We start from the raw sequence: 24,261 nt of genomic DNA on the forward strand, positions 1-24,261 counted from the left end.
TGGTTTACGGCATGGATTTCTAAATAGTTGGAACTGGAAACAGCCGTTCACTGTGTTTGAGAATCAGGTCAGATTTGAAGAGAGACGGGGTGGAGCAGGGCAGAAGAGAGCCCTGGCCTGAGCGTCACTTGCCCCACTCTCCGGTGGCCTTGGATAACCTTTGTTTTCTCCCGTGACATGAGGCTCACTTCTCTCCCAAATGCAGTTACTTGGTGGTGTTTTAAGAGTGATTGCAAACAATAAATTCCTGTATTGGAAATTAGACGTAATGTATCAGGCTTGTATTCTCTCCAATTTTTAGGTAAAAATGGAGTGTTATGTTTATTTTCTCATAAGAATTTAAATTAAATTAAATATGAAACCAAATCAAAGACAAAGTATTCAGAATTCTGTAGGTTAAATGTCAGGTCAGACTCAGCATATGGGGTTGTTAACTGTTATATGAATCCTCTCTGTTTTAAATGTTTTGTAAGAAAAATAGTTTTGAAAGCTCCTTGGATTTTAGTTTTAGTCATTTCCCATGTGTTCTGTGACCAAAGTTAAATGATTTCTGTTACTCCCTTGGCAGTCATGTTACCTTTTAATGTTTTACGTTAACAGTGTTGTTTAAAATCTTTGTAGACTTTATATTCGGACACGATTCCAGAAGATGCCTTTCCTGGGAAATTGATCATGCAGGTCTCTGCTACAGATGCAGATATCCGTTCCAATGCTGAAATTACTTACACATTATTTGGTCCAGGTGCAGAAAAATTCAAACTAAATCCAGACACAGGTAAAGGTAGAGTTTGGGGCAAAACTGATTGTGTTCCAACAAAGTCACACATGGGTGGTTTTGGATCACATGGAAAATTTGAAATGACAGTTTGTTCTTGTAAAATTTACTCCCCTGCTACAAAAATGGCATCTTTTAGAAAGGTAAACAGCAATTCAATGTGTAAAATTTGGAGTGAGGTAAAAAATTAACAGCAACAATCACCTACTTGAACCGAGGATTTAAAATTTATGCTTTTTATATCACCTTTTTTTAAAAAAAACTCAGAAGTTAAAGTATGTCTCAAACTTTCTGCTTTATCCATTTTATATATAGTTTGTTTTCTTGAATTTGTGACCATAAATTTATAATTTAGCTTATTCATTAAAATGATGAGTGGTATTTTACTTTAAACCTCTAGGATTGTTTTTCTCTTTCAATTTATATTTTGTTAAAATTGGGGGTCAAGTAACAGTTTTCTATTAAGCTCCCCCCAAATTAATTATAAACATGTGAATCTAATTTTTGAGTCAATTTAAAAATATTTTCGATTTGGTAAATTGGCAGCTATTTTGCTTTTTGGCATTGTATATAATGCGAGAGGTCCTGGCCTGGAGATATTTATGGCTTAGGGCTAGCACCTGGCAGGGTTTGAAAACCTCCCTCTCTGAGGGCTCCCACAGCTGTTGACTCTGGCACTAATAAAATTGTTCTCCAAAGGAAGGCTGTTATTCAGATTTTATAAATGTAAGAGAAAAGGGGAAGAAAGATGTGCTCTTGCAGTCACATCTTAAATTTCAAGTGAGCCCATTTATTTTTGTTTTTAGGTGAACTGAAAACATTAGCCCCCCTTGATCGCGAGGACCAGGCAACATATAATCTTCTGGTCAAGGCCACGGATGGAGGGGGAAGATTCTGTCAAGCTGATATTGTGCTCACGTTAGAGGATGTGAATGATAACGCCCCCGAATTCTCTGCTGATCCTTACACCATCACCGTGTTTGAAAACACAGAGCCTGGCACGCTCCTGACAAGGGTACAGGCCACGGATGTGGATGCAGGTATCGCCCAGATGATGCTTTTGCCTTCAAACTATGCACTGTGACCGGAGGAGCCTATTTTAAAACACTATTCCACATTCAGCCCCTTTAATGTACCCTAGCTCATGCATGTTGAATAACTCACCATTGTCATGTTACCCTTAAAAATTGTGTTAGCATTAAAAATGGAATGAAATCTTCAGAATAATGAACTCATTTTTAATGAATATTTGAAGTCTCAAAATTGTGCCCAGTGAACTTACTGTTGTAAAGTATCTGTGGTACCCCTAAAATTCTGCTTCGTGATGAGATAAACTGATTTTTATGTCCCATTGAATTAATTAGTGAAGTGTTATTTTTTGTGAATGAAGCATTAGTGACAGAGATTTAGTATCGTAGGAACATAACAGAAGCAAACAGTATATTGTTATAGTTTTACAGACCTTTCCAATTTTTTATAGAGAAAATAAGACTCTAAGATATATATTCATAGCATTTTGATAGCAGAGAATAAAAATAACTTCTTCAGTCATTCTAATACTGAAGAATCTGAAGAATACCAAAAATGTTGCTTTTCAAATGAATCTTTGTTACTGAAGCTAAATGATAAATAGGCTTTATTTTTAAAGATCTGCTGGCTGTTAGAGCGTAAGTTCCTATATAACATAGTCTTAAAAAGCCAGATGACTATGAAATTATATTTGTTTTAACTCAGCAAGTTGCTCATTTTAAAGTTTACATTTTTAAGGTCATAGTCATAAGAATTTTAAAATAATGTATATTGGCATTTTCCAATGTATGCTTTTTCATATGTATGCTGGATTTAAAAAAAAATTTGTTTACGTTTCTTGAAATAAAACATTCTGACATGATGTCATGTCTTGACAGGACTGAATCGGAAGGTATCCTACTCACTGATTAACTCTGCTGATGGACAGTTCTCCATTAATGAATTATCTGGAATCATTCAGTTAGAAAAGCCTTTGGATAGAGAACTACAGGCAGTATACACTCTAACTTTGAAAGCTGTAGATCATGGTTTGCCAAGAAGGTTGACAGCTACCGGCACTGTTGTTGTATCCGTCTTGGATATAAATGACAACCCACCCGTGTTTGAATACCGTGAATATGGTTCCACAGTGTCTGAGGATGTTCTCATTGGAACAGAAGTTCTTCAAGTGTATGCAGCAAGTAGGGACATTGAAGCAAATGCAGAAATCACCTACTCGATAATAAGTGGAAACGAACATGGGAAATTCAGCATAGATTCTAAAACAGGTAACCTACCATGCAAACGAGAGGAAGCCCTTCATTCTGCCAAAAAAGGCTAGATTGCTCCGCACTTTACCTGGTACAAAAACAGGTCATACCTTGTCAACAGATACTCTAAAAGGAAGAAGACTCAAGTTTTCTTTGTGTTGTTATCATACGTGGGATTCAGAGTGGTTTAGAAGACTTTAAACTATAGTTCTACATAATAAAATACATTTCTGGCTTATCCATTATAACTATAAGCAAATTAACTTTAAATAGAAAATGAAAGCATCATACTCTAGTAATTTAGTAAAGATGTAAGATGTCGTAAGTCAGTAAAGGTAAAGAATTGAAGATGGTAGAAGATTTTGCGGAATGGCTCCTTTTTATGGCCCACGTGGATCTCATGTGAAGTAGCTTCTCAGGTGAAACAGCAGTTTCGACCTCTTTGATCTTAGTTTCAATAGGGGACATCTGATAATTCATTAAATTGATCTCTTCATTTATGCCAGTTATAGACAACCATCGAAGTACTTGGACTGAGTCACTTACTGAGTGACTGCCAACAAGGTCAGAAGTCATTGGCGCTATTGACTCTGGCTGCATAAATACTTTTTGTAGTCTTGTTAATCTGTCATCTAAAATAGCTGTAAGTAAATTGCTCTGTAAAAAATTGCTCCATTCCAGCTGTATTTAATTGTATGTGACTTCCAGATGAAGGGTAGGTGTGTGATGATGCTGTTTTAAAATGTATTTTTAGCACATATCATAAAATTGTTATTTTTAGGACTCTCTATGTAGGGTAGACTGTAAGGAAGTTAAAAGGAAAGACGTTAAAGGAATTATTAAACCAAAAAAGGATTTTTTAAACATGACGGGATATAAATAGTTATTCTGGAGATTTTTTAAAAGGATGTACATTTCTGTAAAAGAAAAAGTATGAGAAGGAAAAGGAAACGAAAAGCCAAAGAACAGAATTTTTGTGTTTTCTATTTCATTAAAGTCTGTAGTAAACTATCATTAAAAAGAGATACGAAATGTTATCATTTTTATAGCAGGGGGATGTAAGGAGTACTGACCAGGAAAGCAATTCACATATCACAAAGAGTATCAGGAAAGTAATTAAGAGAAATAAATAAGGTTCCAAGGATGGGCAAATTCATGTTTTAATTGTTGAATTAAGAAATTAGAAACCATACATAAATGGTAAGTTGAACTGAAAATTTTAGTCATAGGAGGAGAATGTGGTGGCACTTTAAAGCATCGCAAGTAATTTTGATTTTCTATTCAGGGGCCATATTTATCATTGAGCATCTGGACTATGAAAGCTCTCATGAGTATTACCTGACTGTAGAAGCCACTGATGGGGGTACACCTTCACTGAGCGACGTTGCAACTGTGAACATCAATGTAACAGACATCAATGACAATACCCCAGTGTTCAGCCAAGACACCTACACGGCAGTGATCAGTGAAGATGCTGTTCTTGAGCAGTCTGTCATTACGGTGCGTATCTTTTCCCCTACAGTTTTCTCCTGGGTCTTTGCAAGAATTTTTAGTGAGATTGATCCAGTTTTTGTAGTGGCCTTACTTGAAAATATTGATAATTTGAAGATAGGGAAATGTCTTTTGCTGGCCTGTTCAGTGACCGACTCTATTATAAATGGTTGCCTTAACACAGCTAGCTGTTGAGATCAGAAATGTGCTTAGTAGACTTGAGTGCCTCCCTCATCTATCTCCTAAACCAGAGTGTGATGTTTTCTAGGTCATGGCAGATGATGCCGATGGACCTTCAAACAGCCACATCCACTATTCAATTATAGACGGCAATCAGGGAAGTCCATTTACAATCGACCCTGCCAGGGGAGAAGTGAAGGTGACCAAACTTCTAGACCGGGAAACAGTAAGTGGAAAAATCTGACGTAGATTGTTTGCAGATTATCAGACCAGTAGATAGAAGTGCCTTGTATTCACCTCTGCCGACATTTTGGGAAGTGTTAAAAGGGGAGAACCAGCCTTGTTCTCAGTAAGTGACAAGCAAGATACAAATACTTGAAAAGCAGTTGTAGTATGAAGATCTCCAGAATATGTGATGTGTTTCATACTAATGTGAAGTTTGGATAATAAGTTTGTATTCAGGACGAAGTTATTGTTGGCACCAGTGTTTTGAGACGCTTCATGGAGCTAGAAGCTGGGTTTTAAATAATAGCAGAGATTCAGGAAACCATAGTGTTGAGAGGAGGGAATTCCCTGTGAGGAACCGGGGGAACAAGGATGGAGGAAGGAAGACGTGGGGTGTATTTAGGTGACTCTGTTCAGTTGTGTTGGAGTAGAGTGATCATACAAACAGGTGAGGGAGGAAAGATAGATGAAGAGTTTTAGGAACAGATGACAGGCCACAGACAAAACCAGGACCATGTGGCACTGCAGGCATTAGGTGGTTACTGACGCTGTGAGCCCAGGTGTAACAGCACAGGAGATGGTTTCTGAAGACAGCAGGTCTAAGTGTTATCCAGAGGTGGGAGGAGCAGTGACAGTTAATCAGTTATGAAACAACAAGAGCCCAAATTGGGAAAGTAGCAATGACGAGTGAATGACAAGACAAATGCGGAAACTTTGTAGAGGAAAAATTAGGGTCCACAGAGCTCAGCTATGGCCCTCCAGAGAAAGCAGAGGTGGCAGATGACTCGATGTGTTTCAGTCTTGCCGTGACTGGGTAGTGCCATTAAAGACGAATAGGAGGTCACAGGGCGTAAACTCAGCACTGGGAGAGGTGCTTGAATGTGGTTTTCAGTATGCTGATTTGTAGAGGAAAGTGGCATATTCAAGTAAAATTCTTCAGCCAGTATTCAGAGATTTTAGTCAAACTTAAGAGACTTGAAAGCTGGAAATACAGATATGGCACATGCCTCTGAAGATAATTATGGAAGTGATCTGAGGTATTGAGATGAAAGTGAGTGAATAAGGAGAGAGGCAAGCCCTCCCTCCCCTTATCCATCCGTCCGTCCATCCATCCACTTAGTCATCTGCCCTCACAGACAGGAGGGGAGCTGCCTCAGAGGTAATGAAGTGAAGGAGAAGTGAAACAGCCTTGGTTTGGGGAATTCGAAGGGCATCGATGATAATAAAGACTGTAATTTCAGAAGAATAGTGGGTAAATCCAAGATTAGAGGAATTTGGGGAGATAGTGCTGAGATATTTCATCAGAGTCCATTCTTTAATTCCTTTTCTGACCTGTTATTTTTGAGCGGGGACTTTCCGAGAGTTTAGGAAGCATGACTGTTATGCTTAGGATTGCAGTACTGCTGGGCAGAACAAAACTTAGTATTTTTGACTGAAACACTTCTCAGATCCTTTAGTATACTCACGTCCATTATGAGATAGCAAAAGAGAGTCTCCCAAGCTACGTCGCCCTCTTTTTGTCGGAGCGTCTCTCAGGACTGACATTCTGCAGCACGTCCTCTGGGGTTCAGCCAGCTTCCTGGCCTCTTCACTGCTCATTCTGGAAGAGAGAGCTTAAAAGAAACTGTCCTGGAAGAGAGGCCACCTCACTTAATCCACCTTCTTTTGTAGGAAGTCCCGAAGAGAGGATCTTGGGAGATTTAGACGGTTGACTACAATCCAAGAGTGACATGGATGGGGAGGGTGAGGGGAGTGCTGAGAGCCCTCGAGGCGGGAGGCAGCTTGCTGTCTGTCTGCTTCTGGCTCAGAGTCACACTGGGGCCGGAGGGAAAGTGGCCTTCCCCGCCGCTAGTAAAGCAGCAGCCTTCGACATATGTGATGTTTTCTCTCATCATTTGTATTACTTTTCTGTCTTAATTTCTGTTAATAGATCTGCAGGTTTTCAAAGTTAGAACAGTTTAACGGAACAAGTACGTTTCTGAGAAGCATTGGAGATTCTCATCCCTATTAGTAACTTTTTCTGTTGAGCAGATACATTACATTTTACAGATCAGTTGTTTGTAGGCTAGGGAATTGCCCGCCTGCAGGACACGGGGAACGGCAGGCCCTCAGATCCGCCCCTCCAGTAATCAGAGGTACGCTTCAGGCTGAACCCTGCGCTTGGGCCTTGTGGAAATGGACACGCTTCTCGTTATCTTCTCCCCGAAAAGATTTCAGGTTACACGCTCACCGTGCAGGCCTCGGACAACGGCAGTCCACCCAGAGTCACCACGACCACTGTGAACATAGATGTGTCTGATGTCAACGACAACGCCCCCGTCTTCTCCAGGGGCAACTACAGCCTGATCATCCAGGTGATCCTGGGCCCAAGCCTCACTGCACGCACCCCTGTTGAAATAAGCTCTTTTGTTGGCCTCAGTGGTTCGTTTGAAGTATCTTTCTTTTCCAAAGACTACTTTTGAGAAAAATGGGAACAGTGACATTACAGGGGTCTCTATCAATACTAAAAGATGAGCATTTCCAAGATGCTGTCATCTCTTCTTTTTGTGCTTTGATGTTTAAGATATTCTCGCTAGCTTGATTTGTTAACCTTATCTTCTGCCCTTGCGTTTCCTCCTTGCCCCTCTTGCCCTCCCTCCTCCCTCCCACTCCTCCTCCAAACACCTCCCCTTCCTCACCCGTCCTGGCACCCCTCCCTCACTTCCCCCACACCTTTCTTCTCACATGCCCCCTCCCCTCCAGCCCCCTCCTTTCCCACCCTCTCCTCCCTCCCCTCCTTCCCATCACCACCACCCCTTCTCTCTCCTTCCAAATGGAGCAGTAGCGTCTCTGTTTTCTGTAAATTTCATATTATAGAAAACTTGCATATGAGACGGGGTTTTGTTGAAAGTTGTGTGGTTCTCTTACTCTTGCAGGAAAATAAGCCCGTGGGGTTCAGCGTGCTGCAGCTGGCAGTGACGGACAGGGACTCCTCCCACAATGGCCCTCCCTTCTTCTTCAGCATTGTGAGTGGAAACAAGGAGGGGGCATTTGAAGTCAACCAGCAGGGAGCCCTCCTGACGGCAGCTGCCATAAATAGGAAAGTGAAAGATCATTACTTACTGCACATTAAGGTATTAACAGTCTTTCTTTATGATTTTGTTGTGGGCTCATGGATAAGAGCTGCTTTGGTGGTTATCTTGTTCTGTGTAAACAGCTTACATTGCATGAGAAGACAAAACTGAATTAGAATTACAGTCTTTTTCTGGTTTTCTGGTCAGACCTTCATTTTTATCCCATGGCACTTCGTGGGGGCTTATTTACTCATTGGGTTACTTTATCATAGACGTTGGTAGAGCTAAATTTCAACGTAAATTAGTGAAAGGGCTAGAAATAAGTATTTATCCTGTCCCTTGATAACACTTCTTACGTGGAGAACTAATATCTAACAATTGGTAATATTTTAGAGCTTGAACAATGTAAATATATTTTTATTAAGAAGTTGTAAACGACAACATAGGCGAAGGTGATTTTTTTTTTCCCTTTTCTCGTAGGTGGCAGATAATGGAAAGCCTCAGTTGTCATCTTTGACATACATTGACATTAGAGTCATTGAAGAGAGCATCTATCCTCCTGCAATTTTGCCACTAGAGATTTTCATTACTGCTTTTGGAGAGGAGTACTCAGGGGGTGTCATTGGGAAGATCCACGCGACAGACCAAGACGTGTATGACACGTTAACCTACAGCCTCGATCCCCAAATGGGCAGCCTCTTCTCTGTCTCCAGCACGGGGGGCAAGCTGATAGCCCACAAGAAGCTGGACGTAGGGCAGTACCTCCTCAACGTCAGTGTAACGGACGGGAAATTTACCACCACGGCTGACGTCACGGTGCACATCAGACAAGTGACGCAGGAGATGTTGAACCAGACCATGGCCGTCCGCTTTGCCAACCTCACCCCAGAAGAGTTCGTTGGTGACTATTGGCGCAACTTCCAGCGAGCTTTGCGGAACATCCTGGGCGTGAGGAGGAATGACATTCAGATCGTTAGCTTGCAGCCCTCCGAACCTCATCCGCATCTGGACATCTTGCTTTTTGTAGAGAAATCAGGTAGCGCCCAGGTCTCAACAAAACAACTTCTGCACAAGATTAATTCTTCCGTGACGGATATTGAGGAGATCATTGGTGTGAGGATATTGGACGTGTTCCGGAAGCTCTGTGCAGGGCTGGATTGCCCCTGGAGATTCTGTGACGAAAAGGTGTCCGTGGATGAAAGTGTGATGTCAACGCATAGCACGGCCAGACTGAGCTTTGTGACCCCGCGCCACCGTAGGACAGCTGTGTGTCTCTGCACAGGTAACACACATACGCACGTGGAAGTAGGCGGTGCAGGTCATTTCATGTGCAGCCTTTGAAGGCTATACATCAAACATCGTTTTCTTGAAATTCCTATTAATTAGCTCTCCCCCCTGCCCTTTTTTTTTTTTTTTTAAAACAAAGGGGGAAAATGCCCACCTGTCCATTATGGATGTGAAGACAGTCCGTGCCCTGAAGGATCTGAATGTGTCACTGATCCCAGAGAGGAGACATACACCTGCGTCTGTCCAGGTGGCAAGTTTGGCCAGTGCCCAGGTGAGAGGTTCAATAATTAAGAGTACTTTTATTTAAAAAAGTAACTTTCAGAGTTTCTTATTTTCTTCTTTGTTGGAGTTGAAAAGTATTGTAAAGTATGTTTATTATAACAAGTCAGACGTAGAGGCGAATAAAGGAGTAGCTTTTTCTTCCTCTTGAACTCCTCCCGAGTTAATAGTTCGATGCTCCTCCTCTCTCATCAGAGCTCATATAAACATACAGTCCCATATGTACAGATATATTACCCTTTTCCTTTCACATCTTTTTTTTTTGTTTCAAAGAAACTAAGGAGTGATTACATCTAACACAGTCCTCTTTTCCTCTGTTATGAGCATCTTGCCAAGTCCTAATGCTTGTTAATAGTTGTACAGCATTTTGTAGCATGGCTATACCATCATTTATTCAAAATGGTGCTTACGTGTAGAGATTCAGTGTATGTTCTCCTATGTTACAAGAAGAATCCTTAAACGTGTATCCTTAATATTGGCGCTTTCATTTCTGTACAGCAGATTGTAAAACTAGGACTTACTGTGTCAAAGGTGAACTACACTTTTAATTTTTAGATACACCATTATGTTAGTTTCCCAAAAGTTGTACCAGTTCCTGTTTCTTCCAGTCATGTGTGAAGGTCTCATTCCCCATTCCTTTGCTAATATTGAAGGTTTTCAATTAAAAAACAAATCCCCCCATCTAATAAGCATGAAATGATATCTAATTATTTTAATTGCCATTTCTCTGGCTACTTGTGAAAACAGTCTTTTCATTTGTTCATTGCCTGTTAGCACTTCCTCTTCTGTGACTGGCCCGTTCCTATTATTTGCTTGATTATCTGGATTATTTTTCTGTTTCTTATCTGTAATGTCTGGAGCTCTGGAGCTCTTTGTGTATTTTGAGCAGTAACATCTGCATAACGCTGTCTGTTATGTTATTGATCTTTTGATTTGTTTAATTTTTATTTTGTCACTTCTGCATAATTTTACAAAACAGTTTTCATCTCTGGATTGATATTATTTTCATCCTTTTTGTAGAATGGGAATTGTTTTATGTCTTGCTTGAGAAGGTTTCCCAAACCACCTTCAGGCTATGTATTTTCCTAAACTGCTTTCTAATAATTTTATAATGGGTATTTCCTAGTTAGATCTTTTATTATCTTAGAATTCATTTCTCTGTGATACAGTAGTCTAACTTATTCTCTGCAAATGGAGATCCAGTTGTGCTGTGCTGTTTATTAAACAAGTAGACATTTCCCATTGAATTGCGTTTTGTAATGTTATAATCAGAGATCCAAAACTTGAATTAGTCAGGGCGGGAGTGTGGGGACACACTTATAAAAATACTTAAACTTGATTCTGATTTATTTTTTCCTCTTTGTGATTCACAGGGAGTTCATCCGTAACATTTACTGGAAACAGCTTCGTGAAGTATCGCCTAGTGGAGAATGAAAACAAGTTAGAGATGAAGCTGACCATGAGGCTGCGAACCTACTCCCCCCACGCGGTCGTCATGTACGCCCGCGGGACGGACTACAGCATCTTGGAGGTGAGCGTTGGTGCATATTTGTACCTCAGACTGTGGGAGACTTTAAAAATATGAATTCCATTTTATGTTCAGGTTGTCCATTTTTTAAAAGAATAAACAAAATGAAATGGTTGAGTTATTCATTTAAATGGTTCATTGATACTTACACGTAAGTTTTGTAGAATGAAAAGCTCTTTTTGCTCTGCGGTGACATAGACATTTACTTCGGTTTTTTTACAAACATTTTTAGGTACCTGTGACTGTTACATTCAAACTCTAAGTGATATTACACCTTAGTAATATTATAGGGATTTTATAGAAAGGTCGTACATATGATTGAAGTGATAATTAGCTTGCCTACTTTTTTTTTTTTTTTTTAGCATGATTCATTTTTGATTTCTGATAAAAGCTGATGCTATTTTTGGTTGTTCAGTACAGTTAATTATTAGTCACACGACGCCTTTAGGATACGCAGTTGAAATTTGATATCCTTGAAAGGTCCATTTTTATTATCTGTACAATGAACAAACGAGCGTGTGTTCTGTAGTACTTAAACGCGAGGGCTCACTTCCTTCCTTCAGTCACCAAACATGATCCGAGACTGTGTGTGAAGACTCCGTGAGAGTAACGTGAACAGTGATTGTTTCTGTCATAGATCCACAACGGAAGGCTGCAGTACAAATTCGACTGTGGAAGCGGCCCAGGCATCGTCTCTGTCCAGAGCATCCAGGTCAACGATGGGCTGTGGCACGCGGTGTCTCTTGAAGTGAACGGGAACTACGCCAGGTTGGTTCTAGACCAGGTCCACACCGCGTCAGGCACAGCCCCGGGGACGCTGAAAACCCTCAACCTGGACAGCCACGTGTTTTTCGGTGGCCACATCCGTCAGCAGGGCTCACGGCATGGAAGAAGCCCCCAGATTGGCAGTGGTTTCAGGGGTTGTATGGACTCCATTTATCTGAACGGGCAGGAACTCCCTTTAAATAACAAACCAAGGAGCTACGCACACGTTGAAGAATCGGTGGACGTGTCTCCTGGGTGCTTGCTAACAGCTACGGAAGACTGCTCGAGCAGCCCTTGCCAGAACGGAGGCGCCTGCCACCCCTCACCCACTGGAGGTAAGCTTCACAAGGGAGCCTTCTTTAAACGTTACCCGCACAGGCGCTTGAGGGGACGTTCCCCGTGTATTTCTGCTCTTCCTCTTTTTATTCAGTCAGTTTTGTCAGCTCCTGCAGCCAGCATGGGATCTGAGTAGCACACGTGATGCTCTAGCGGAGCGGGATTTTGAAGGCATCCCAGCAGCGGCTGGAGGGGACGGTTTCTCTCCCGCTGAGCTGCGGCCGCGCTGCTTCGTGTTTCCAGACACGTCTCATTCTGCACCAGTAGGCACAGGAAACCACTGCTGACCTCGAACTCCTCTCCGGCCACACGGACACTGACCCAGGGGTTAGCACTGGTTCCACGTAGTTCTTCTTGAGGCCTCCTTTTATCCAGTGGCCCAGCAAGGGGACTGCTAGCCTTGCTCGCTCCAGGTGGGAGTAGGAGTGGTTTTCCAGAAGGCCTTGGACCCCTCGTGAATTATGGTGAACTAGAGCTGGTTATGAGTTCTCTCTTCAGTTCTTTGTGTTTTGGTGATACCAGCAGTAGACAACTTTTTACCCAGAGGGAATGGGAATTTTACTAGGTTTTACAGGTCTTAGAGAGCTAAATCTTCACCTAAACTTAAAAGTAAAAACGAATATACTGAGACTTATTTTTTTGAGCTACTGAACGATAGGACTTTTTGTTCCCTTTTGCTGATTTAGGTTATTACTGCAAATGCAGTCCCTTGTACATAGGGACCTATTGCGAGGTGGGCGTCAACCCGTGTTCCTCCACCCCCTGCCTGTACGGTGGCACCTGCATTGTGGACAATGGAGACTTCCTTTGTCAGTGTAGAGGATTATATACTGGTCAGAGGTATGTAGATTTTTCTTAGCTTTCATAGTTAATTTTAACATTAACGTTTCTAATGTAATCATGTGTGTAAAATACATTCATTTGTTGCCGTTCTGCTGTATTTGTTTACAGTAGGAGTATTAGGTTTATGTTTATTTTTTCCTTGTTCTTTAGGTGCCAGCTTAGTCCCTACTGCAAAGATGAACCCTGTAAAAATGGTGGAACATGTTTTGACAGTTTGGATGGTGCTGTCTGTCAGTGTGACTCAGGTTTTAGGGGAGAAAGGTAACTGGCTTCTTTCAAGATTTGTATTTGCACCTCTCTGTAGTTTCCCAGTGATCAGCAGATGCAACAAGACTTCATTAATTTGGACTATGTTGCTTCAGGATTTGAATTCAGAGCTCATAATGGCTCCTTGTAGAATTTATCTTTTCATTCTTTAAGAAAATACTGAGCAAATGAATATAATATTATAATGCTTGAAATATTATATGCTTTCAATATATAATGCTTCTATACTTTAAAAACATTATTTATGAACAAAGAATGTATGGGTGCTTGCAGAAGTAACTGCAGAATGAGTAAGATTGTATTTTTTAAAGCAGACACCCATGGAGTTGTTACCTATCTATGAGAGTGATGTCATTTTTTCATCATTTATGTAGCATCTAAAATCTTTTTCCACTCTCTCAGTATCTTCTGTGAGCCTTCCGTAATCCTCAGAGGTGATAGTTATTTTCCAGGTGAAGAAAACGAGGCACTAAGGTGCCTGTTGTTGACCTTGAAAGAAGTGGCTTTTAGTTCCAGATGCCATTTCACCTTAGTTTTTAAACCAAATTGGTGAAGTCTTACTCAGTGCTTGTTACTTGTAAGTGCCTAGTGCTGTACATGTAGAAAAGCCTTCACCATCATATCAGTCTTGTTAGAAGGCTTGAAGCACGACCTGCCTGCGGAGATTCACATAAGGTTTTGCTCTAGTAGTGGTTGTGGTCTTGAACTTTGCCATCAGTCACATGGTTTTCATTTGTGAGTCTACTTTAATTCTAGACAATACTCAATATATTTAACAAAAATGTCTCAGTAGTCAAAATTGTAATGCTAGGTGAGTACAGGGGATGTTAAGCAGATACATTTTGTCAAAAGAGGAAGGGTTAGACGTGGCAGGTGGATCTGCGCAGGTGCAGAATATGCCCGTTTGGGAAGGCGGGCGGCCGGGCGGCGGGGGTGAGGGGATTGCATGCGGACGAGTCCGTAAGGGTGAGGGTCTGAGGGAGATTTTCAACAGGGAGAAGCATATAAAAACAGAAGACAGACTTGTCTAGCCTTTTTACATGCTTTATGGAGCTGTCATTTTTCCAAACAGGAACATTTTCTGAGAAATTTAACCTAGTCTTTTGAAATACATTTATCATGCACGTTCTAAATTTCTGGATCAGAAATCAAGACAAACTGAGGTTTAGCCTATGAGTTTGATTTAGTAATCTGTTGAATCCTTAGAAAACTGGCAGTTAAAGATTGACTTGGCATAATGTTTATCTCCCAAATGTACAGAGTACGGAATCAAATGATTCATTACTCCACGAAAGGTTTTTTGTGTAGTTATTGCTGTCAGTAGTGTATTTTTGGGTGTCATACATTTGGTTCTGTTTTGGGTGGATCTTATTAAGGAGGAATTAGCCGTTAGTCTCTAAGAGTCATAGGCCTGGCACATTCTGGCTCCTGTTGCAAAGGCCTCTCCTCAATCTGGGCTGTCTTGGCAGGTGTCAGAGTGACATTGACGAATGTGCTGGCAACCCCTGCCGAAATGGGGCCCTTTGTGAGAACACACACGGCTCCTACCACTGTAACTGCAGCCGTGAGTACAGAGGAAGACACTGTGAGGACGTCACCCCGAACCAGTACGTGTCAACCCCCTGGGACATCGGCCTGGCTGAGGGGATCGGCATCGTGGTTTTCATAGCGGGCATCTTTCTACTGGTGCTGCTGTTTGTCTTCTGCCGCAAGATGATCAGTCGAAAGAAGAAACACCAGCCCAAACCTGAGGACAAACACTTGGGACCCAGCACAGCTTTCTTGCAAAGACCGTATTTTGACTCAAAGCTAAATAAGAACATGTACTCCGACGTACCACCCCAGGTGCCTGTCCGTCCTATCTCCTACACTCCAAGCATTCCAAGCGACTCTAGAAACAACCTTGACCGAAACTCCTTCGAAGGATCGGCTATACCCGAGCACCCCGAATTCAGCACCTTTAACCCCGAGTCTGTGCACGGACACCGGAAAGCCGTGGCCGTCTGCAGCGTGGCCCCAAACCTGCCTCCGCCGCCTCCTTCAAACTCTCCTTCTGACAGCGACTCAATCCAGAAGCCGAACTGGGACTTCGACTATGATAGTAAGAACGACTTTGTAAATCTTGATAAAATGTAGCTGAGCGATGGACAGAGAGATTACAAGTTCTGCCAGAGCTTCTGGTGGTTCAGATCAAACTGCAGAGTCTTTGTTAGTGGTGAATGTGCTCAGACTCTGTAGAGCTCTGGGATGACTGGAAAGCTTTTCCTGATGCCCCAGCCCTGGCTGAGCACTGTGGCTGCGATGTCATTTTAATTTAGGAATTGAATCTAGTCGTGTTCCAGTTAATCTGGAAAGATCATTTTATCTTTGTAATTGATGTGGGTTCTCAACTATAATTTAGAGGGACTTTTATGACAAAAAAATTGGGAGGGCATTTGCGTAGTAGGATTTTTTTTCTAACGTGGCCAGAGGAAGTGACAGTATTTAAGTGGCCTGACATATATTTGATGCTTTGAAAAAAGCTATAGGTACCATTTTCAAATAAAATTTTAATTCCCCAGGTTGTCTAATGGTATCCACTGGCAGGTTTTTTGCGAATTTCTATTCTGTGAGTCTGCAAGCTATACTTGTAGGTTTTTGGTTTTGTTTTCCAGATGTTTCTGGTTTTTTCTTTTGATGTTCTTTCACTAAACAAATCCCAGGCAGTCTGTGGGTCACGCTCACTTTGCGTCAGGATACAGCAGGGAAGAAAGCAGAGTCTCTGCCTTCATGGAGTGTAACGGTTTGTCTGTCGTCTCCTCCTCTTAGCTAAAGTCGTGGATCTTGATCCCTGTCTCTCCAAGAAACCGCTGGAGGAGAAGCCCTCTAACGCGTACAGTGCCCGGGAGAGCCTGTGTGAAGTGCAGTCCCTGAGCTCGTTCCAGTCGGAGTCGTGTGACGACAACGGTGAGTGAACGCGCATCTGAGATGCTCGGGTTCCCCTGCTCGCCGTCCACAGCCCCGCTCACGCGACGCAGCACAATAATGTAGACGCACCCGGTGCCCCTGGTTTGGTTGCACATGGTCTTCACATTTCACTTCGGACCACAGTTAGACAGTACCTTGGACAGCCTTGCATGAACTTCCAACCAGGGAAAATGTTTAAAATGTTCTTAGTGCTTACTTAGGTATTGGAACTGTAGCAACTGATCAGTAATAAGGAAGAAAATATAATTAATTGAAAGATAATGTCTGTCTGATTGGTTAATTTCAGTTTGACCTTTTTCCACAACAGTGACTATTATAGAAGTTATGTGGATTTTTTAAAAACCCTTGTAACAGCTTCCTTGAGCATACCCCGCGCACACACATGCTTACACCCTCACAGCCCTAAGAGGAGAAGCCATAGTCTGAAACATGCAACCTCAGCAGCACCTGTGGTATTACAAGGTTTTATTTGTCTCTTCCCCCAACTCCCCTGCGGCCTCAGCTCCCATTTGGATCAGAGCATACTGACTGAGAGCACAGTTTCAGAGATTGCTAGTAAGTTTGATTATATTTCTAATGAAGAAGGCTTGACGGTGGGATCATTGATGCCAGTTTTGTTTACCTGAGGGTAAATCGCATTGATAACCAGCTTTACCATATGAGCACATACCAGTAGAGAAAACTGTCAATATTCAGAAATACAAAAAAGTGAGTTTTTAGTGGAAATTTTTGAATGTCAGAATTAGTAATTTTTTTGTGTGAAAATGCCATGTGTAAACTGAATTGTTTGTGAATCCAGAGTAAATAGCCCATAATACACTGAAGAGGCCTTTCTAAACTAAGGATGGCCATAAGTACGTTCCATTCATTCCTGAATCACTTTAAGCATGTTATATATGATATCAAGGTACACCTGTGTTTATTATCTAGTGATGAAGTATATGGACATAACTCTGCTTATTAAACCAACAACAAAGTAGAATTCTTTCTTTCATTAGGTTTAATTCTAAAACATTAGAGTTGCTGATTTATGTAATAATTTATATCTTTGTCCTTAAATGCTCTTCGTAAACCTCAGAATTTTGTCAGCATTTTCTTTCTTTTCCTAGTTTTTTTCACTGAAACATCATTCTTAATACTCTTAAATAGCTTTAATAAGCTCTGGTCAAATTAGTTATGAAAATTAATTGCCAGATAATACAATGTGGGAAAAAATACATTTTCCAGGAGTGTCTGTATTTTAATCTTTATCATAATTTTAATCATTATCAGTCATAAAGTTAAAGTCTATATTAAGAGTGTATTTAAATTGTATTTTTAGTTTTCTAAGGCTGTTGTAATAGATTACATAGTGGCTTAAGACAAGATAAATTTGTAACAGTTCTGTAGTTTAGAAATCTGATGCTTGTCTCAGTAGGCTAAATTTAAGATGTCAGCAGGGTTGTCTCCTTTCTGGAGACTCTAGGGGAGAATCCCTTTCCTGCACCTTTTCCAGCTTCTAGAGGCTGCCCCCGTTCCTTGGCTCATGGCTTAACTCTTCCATCCCTCAAAGACAACAGCAGTGCACCTCCTGGCCATTCTGCTTTAGTCACAGCTCCCTCCAGTCACAGCTGGGAAAGTTGCTCCCCGTTTAAGAACCCTTGTGATTACACTGGGCCTGCACAGATAATAGAGGAAAATCCCTTCATCTCAGGATCTTCAACTTAATCATATTAGCAAAGTCTCTTTTGCCGAGGATAGTAACATATTCACAGGTTCCCAGGATTAGGATGTGTACATCTTTGAGGGCCATCCTTCTGCCTATTACATGCATACTTATTTATTTTGGCATAGATGCTTGAAAACAATTGAAAGGGAAAACAAATGAAAGGGAATTTACACAGGAAACAGCCAGGAAGACAGTCTGCATTTCTCTGCTGTATGTTGGCTCACCAGCTGTGAACTCGTCTGCAAAAAGACAAGACAATTGGGGTGGGAGTACGTAGAACAGAGACAAAGCCGTTTTTATTTTTATGTTGCATATTTTACCTTATTATGTAGCTCTTAATTTTTTTTCCTGGGAAGAATATGAGTTTATTAAATGGACCCAGAAAATTGGCTTAGCAAGTATTTGCCTCTTTGAATATGAAATCTTTTGCCCATGGGATGTATAAAATAAGGATTGTTTTGTCATAACTTGATTCATAATTGTAATTGTGACACAAATTTATGGCTAAAAATTTTTTTCCTAGATTACAGTATCATATGGTTACTCTGTTCCTTTGATTAATAATAACAAATATATAGCTTGATTAGAAAAATCTCTGAGACATATAAGGAACAGAGTGCAAGGGTCATACATAATTATATTATATAGCTATGTTAAAGTAGTCACATTTTTAAAACTATAAGGTAGAAATTATATAATATAAAGAAATGCTGTTTAATGCACTGTCTCCTGACTAACTGAAGATTTTCCTAATGTACTCCTTCTGTACCTTTTACAAGCTTCCATAGTGACTGTAATACACCTTGTCAATGCTGTAGTTGACACGGTGACTAAAGAAGGTATAGTCGTGCGTGTGCTCAGTGTTTGTGTGACAGTCCCTGGAGTTGTGTGCTTTTGCCTACTGTAGTGTTGTACAAAGTCCTTATGTTATGGTTCTGAGGAGGTTGAATACTTTTATTTTGTGCAGGTGTGTACATTAATAATCCAGATACATTGCAAAATATTGTTATATATGTGTGTCTGTAGTCTTTGTTACTTTTTGCCGTTCACAGTGAATTTACACAGACGCCAGAAGTCACCTGTAGGGTCTTGACAGCTGCCTTTACGTGGCACAATATTAAGAAGTTAGAAGTAATTCTATCTAAAAAAATTTTTAATATAAAAAATTCTCTTCATATGAATAGGAGTAAAACTAAATAACACACAGCTTTTATAATTAACTATAACTGACTCTTTCTTTTTGGATTGTCCCTGAGGTATGGTCAAGGAAAATTATAGAACATGATAAGAAGGTATATTTTTATATTTGGTTGAGTGAAAATCATTGAATAGGAAGCTTTATCTGGTCAAAATTATAGGAAATACCTGCCTTAAATTATTTTAAATTAACCCTTTATTATACACTGAAATTCAAGTAATCACATGCAAACTTTACAGGCATTTTCAAACTATAAGCCAGATCACCGTAGAGCTTGTGAAAACCCTAATTGTTAGGCCCCAGCACCAAGGTTTCTGATTGAGGAGGTCTGGATGGGGCCCTAAGAATTTGCATTTCCAACCAGCCCCCAGTTAATTCTGGTGTTACTGGTCTAAGGATCGCACTTTGAGAACTACTGGCATAGACCACCAAGAGTACATAAAGCTTAGGGGATCCTTTTGCCAGGATATATGTGTTGCCAAGATTTAGGTGAGAGAAGGATGGTTTCAAGCCAAGTTTGATGGGATGGGGCAGGGGTGAGGTTTCTGTGTTTACTAATTACAGTTACTGATGAGCCTTACACTTATTTTCCTAAGAAGTACCATGTCTTTGCTTGGTGAGTCAGAAGGTGATCTATATTTTGTCTACTGAATTTTAGTTTTCCCGTGATGAAATTCTAATATTTTAAATATTGACAGAGTTTAAAGAAGCAAAATTTGAACAGTTCTTTCATTGCAATCTCTTTCAATGAAAAATATTTTTGGCATATTAAATATTAATTGAGTTTAAAATTGAAAGCTAGTTTAAATTTAAGAATTATTGAGTGCCTATTTAGTAACAAAAATTGTCAATCCTCTTTTTAAAAAGAAACTACCACATTTTTAGCAGGCTTTTTAGAATAATTCTATAGATACATGTTAGCTAAATACTGGCTTATTCGTGTTTTAGAGTCACCACAGTTTTTGATTTAAATTCCTAGAAGAGAACCGTCAAATCTTCTTTGTTCCAAATTATTTTATCACAAGGATTTTCAAGAACATCATTGAATGCACAGAAAGCATTGGCCTTGTTTAGAAAGTCACTAATCACCATGATGCTTATTACTTCCACAATAATAAGAATCATGATGATCGCCAACAGTTAGTGCTTGACCTACATTATCTGATTTAATCCTCCAAATAACTAAGGGATTTCCACCACCCATTTCAAAGATAAGAGCCTGAAGCTTAGCCAGGGTAAGCAACCTGCCCAGGGTCATGTGATTCACAGTGACTCTCTCTGTTCCATGCTGGAGTTCCGCGTGCAAAACGAGGACCCTGAAAGAGCAAGTGGATGGGTGGGCTCAGGGTTACAGGCAGCTAAGGTGTCTCCAAGGAAAGGTGGACAACGTAGGTATAAAATCGTATTCAAAATGGGCAAGGTTTGGAGAGATTTTCTCTTGGCTGTTCATAAGTGTCTAAGTGCATTCATGGTTTCTCTGAATTTAATGGCCATGTGAAGGCCTTGCTGTGCTGGAAAGTATGTGTGTCTTGTGTCACTGTGGCTTTTGTATTTGGGTTATCACCTAAGGGACCTGATGTGACCGAGCCTTTCATAATATTTCTCAGTAACGTGAGGGTATCATTTAAATTCCTTACCAGTTTACATTTTATTAGAGCCTATAGACTTTCAGTTACTCCTAACAAAATTTTGTGTTTTCAGGATTAGCTTGCCAGAAACAAGGGAAAGAAAGTAAAATCCTGAGTTTCCAGGCACAGTCCCTACTTCGTCATCACTCATCTTTTCCCTCCACTCCCACGTCCCATTTTATTTGTGCTACACAAATTTCTCACCATTTGGAATTTTCATAGATAATGGCTTAGAGGCATGATACATGGCTGACTGGGCCTTTATAAACAGTTTATATTGTGTTATGTACTTATCTTTATTGCCTTTTCAGCCGTCCTTCTCTTTTAATTACAAATGTTTTCTTTTCTCTCTACTCTGCAACCAAAAGAGTCTTTTGCTGCTCCTGACCTCAGCAAATCAAGAGGTGACTTATGCATGCCAGTTGTTCACTGATAATTCACTAAAACAAATTGGCGGAGGTTCGACCCAGTGCTGACTTGCTTCATGTGTTTGCGCAGTAACTAGTGCATAGTTGTTTGTGCCCTGCATTCTAAACACGACTGCCTCACCTTCGCCCATCTGCCAAAGGATTTCAAAAATCCTGGGGGGGTGGGGGGACTACCCCCAAATTGGGAGGGTTTTTTTAAATAATTATACTTTTATAATATATAGTTGAAAATGATCCTTAGTCCTTTTTAAAGTAACAAGAATTGTAGTTTATCAAAAATTGTGTTACATTTTTCAATGTTTAATTGCATTTTGTTTGATTTGGAGGCATGCTTTGATATGTCACTATTAATATAGTTCATTGTTTTTCTTAGGGCTAATGAAAAACAGTACTATTTTTAATATTAAACTTATAATGTTATTATAAAGGAAATTTATTTTTTAAATTTTAGCATGCTAAAGATTGCTTTCATTTAAAGGCTCACATTAATTAGTATTTTTTTTTTAACGACAAGTAGTGCAGATCAAGTGACATTTAATATTTTACTAAATAGAGACTTCTTTCTGAAAGGACAAAATTTCTTTACCAATGTCCTAAGACTGAACTAATACTCTTCTTTCTAAAGAGCAGTGGGTTCTACATTACAAGAGGAAAGCTGAAAGGATGATTGGAATCATTTGAAGAGAAGTGCATGTATCTAGATGCTAGCGTCCTGCTTCTGTTAAAACTTCCATTTCTTTATGTAAGCGCCTAACACTTGAGTGTTAGGCGCTTACATAAAACTGTAAGTCCACATTTTAGGAGCAGAGCCTAATTCATAGAGGTTCTCAAAAGTGGTTCGGGATGGGAGGGTGTCTTCAGAGCAGAGACCAAGGGTTTCCGGAATGTGGATCCTCTGTGCACGGGAATGCCTTTGCCCCTGTGTGTGTCGCCTACACTGAGCCCTTTGCCCATGGCACACACCCTTGGGAGGAAAACACGTTGAAATCTGTTTTCTCTTCTACCAAGGGTACCACTGGGACACATCAGACTGGATGCCAAGTGTTCCTCTGCCAGATATACAAGAGTTCCCCAATTATGAGGTGATTGATGAGCAGACGCCCCTGTACTCAGCAGATCCGAACGCCATCGATACAGACTATTACCCTGGAGGCTACGACATCGAGAGCGACTTCCCACCCCCGCCAGAGGACTTCCCCGTGCCTGACGAGCTGCCACCCTTACCTCCAGAATTCAGTGACCAGTTTGAATCCATACACCCTCCCAGAGACATGCCCGCTGCAGGGAGCCTGGGCTCTTCATCGAGAAGCCGGCAGAGGTTCAACTTGAATCAGTATCTGCCCAATTTCTATCCTGCCGATATGTCTGAACCTCAAAAGGCAGGCCCTGGTGAGAACAGTGCTCGCAGAGAACCCTACGCCCCTTACCCTCCGGGATATCAGAGGAGCTTTGACGCCTCCGCTGTAGAGAACATGCCCGTGTCCGTGTACGCCTCCACAGCTTCCTGCTCTGACGTGTCCGCGTGCTGTGAAGCCGAGTCTGAGGTCATGATGAGTGACTACGAGAGTGGGGATGACGGCCACTTCGAAGAGGTGACGATCCCTCCACTCGATTCTCAGCAGCATACGGAGGTCTGACGCTCAGACTCCCCCCGAAGTGCCTGAACCGTAATGAACCTAGAGATTCTGTCGGTGATCTCCTGCATTGTTCTTTGCAGCAGTGCTTAAGCGCTTTTTTCGGCGAGCTGAAACGGGCATGGCTGCACTGAACCCCGCGCCTTGTGACCTGGTAGCCATTTCCAGCGTCCTGACCTTCTGTCTTTGGGTGAGGTTTACGTCGGCTGTGCCGTTTCTGAGCATCTTTTTGTATTTACATTTGTCTGTGTTAAAATAATGAAACGAAAATCAGTCCTACTATCTTGTTAGCATGATTCATGTATTTATATAGATTTGATTATTTTAATTTTCCTGTCTTTTTTTTTTTGTAAATTTTATGTACAGATTTGATTTTTTCATAGTTTTAACTAGATTTTCAAGATACTTTGTGCATTTGTTTTTGACCGAATTTTGTTGGTGTTAGTGTCATTACCTAGCACCCTGATTTTTAAATATAACCAGGGTTTCACTCTGTGTCCTTTTCAACTGAAGTATGACGTTTCGTTAATACATTTCAGTATAGTCATTCATTTCTATCTGTATATAGGATGAGGACAGATCCCGTACATGGACATGTCTTAAATGGGTTGCTGTATTTTAGAATTATAAAGATTTTTCATTATTGGAAAGTGTAATGGGGACCTTCTGCAGACTGTTTAGAACCAAAACCACCATGACACAGTTTTTATAGTGTCTGTATATTTGTGATGCAATGGTCTTGTAAAGGTTTTTACTGAAAACTACCATTAGCCAGTCTTTCTTACTGACAATAAATTATTAATAAAATACTTTAGCTTTACTGCCTGTTCTTCCTCCGTATTTATACTCCTGTTCAGGATTCCGTTAATGAATTGAGAAAGAAGGATTGGATGGACGGATGGATAGAAGGATGGATATAGCTTTTTTCAGCTTAAATATGAAGAGTTTCTTTGCAGTTGCCAAAACTAGACTGTACTTACAGATGTTGCCACTAGGTGGCAGTATATAGCTACGTGCTACTGCTCAAAACTATAGGTATAGAGGCAAACAGCACTTTCATATAATAAGTATTTTCTAACTAAAACTTCAAGAAAACTTTTCTTATGCATTTTTTATTTTATTGCTATTTCTTGGCGATAATTGCAACACATCTATGGTTTTATCCTATGATTTATATCAAAAACAAAGCATTTTATGAAGTATTCTATCTTTCTGTTGTCAAAGAACACACACTTCTGTAGGATTTAACGTGAAACTCAGAAGCTATCTTCCATGTGTATTTATAGTCAAAATCATCTCTCCATCCCACAAATATTTGTTCAGTACAGACCATGTGCCAGCCACTGTGATAGGAATTACACAGAATCAAGCGTTCTTAGAACTTTGCAAA

At 40.6% G+C, this 24,261-nt stretch overlaps 1 protein-coding gene across 5 annotated transcripts in view; it reads left to right on the forward strand.

Annotated features, from left to right (window-relative positions):
• Nucleotides 1-23,691, forward strand: part of FAT1 (FAT atypical cadherin 1) — a 124,483-nt gene extending 100,792 nt beyond the window's left edge. For 2 of the 5 annotated variants that reach the window (XM_057537225.1, XM_057537226.1), the window contains exons 12-28: nt 622-775; nt 1,582-1,815; nt 2,683-3,072; nt 4,340-4,554; nt 4,814-4,951; nt 7,161-7,304; nt 7,866-8,063; nt 8,484-9,285; nt 9,430-9,561; nt 10,943-11,100; nt 11,735-12,197; nt 12,885-13,038; nt 13,192-13,302; nt 14,778-15,409; nt 16,117-16,254; nt 21,178-21,213; nt 22,246-23,691. In XM_057537225.1, the coding sequence (XP_057393208.1) occupies nt 622-775; nt 1,582-1,815; nt 2,683-3,072; nt 4,340-4,554; nt 4,814-4,951; nt 7,161-7,304; nt 7,866-8,063; nt 8,484-9,285; nt 9,430-9,561; nt 10,943-11,100; nt 11,735-12,197; nt 12,885-13,038; nt 13,192-13,302; nt 14,778-15,409; nt 16,117-16,254; nt 21,178-21,213; nt 22,246-22,874 (4,728 nt within the window). In that variant the 3' untranslated portion in view covers nt 22,875-23,691. Of the gene's footprint in view, nt 1-621; nt 776-1,581; nt 1,816-2,682; nt 3,073-4,339; nt 4,555-4,813; nt 4,952-7,160; nt 7,305-7,865; nt 8,064-8,483; nt 9,286-9,429; nt 9,562-10,942; nt 11,101-11,734; nt 12,198-12,884; nt 13,039-13,191; nt 13,303-14,777; nt 15,410-16,116; nt 16,255-16,777; nt 16,831-18,762; nt 18,823-21,177; nt 21,214-22,245 lie in introns of all 5 variants that reach the window. The other 3 variants (XR_009006495.1, XR_009006494.1, XM_007173985.3) reach the window with 3 other exon arrangements.
• The last annotated feature ends 570 nt before the right edge of the window (nt 23,692-24,261 follow it).

The sequence above is a fragment of the Balaenoptera acutorostrata genome, chromosome 21 (assembly GCF_949987535.1).
Source record: "Balaenoptera acutorostrata chromosome 21, mBalAcu1.1, whole genome shotgun sequence".
Classification (NCBI taxonomy): domain Eukaryota; kingdom Metazoa; phylum Chordata; class Mammalia; order Artiodactyla; family Balaenopteridae; genus Balaenoptera; species Balaenoptera acutorostrata.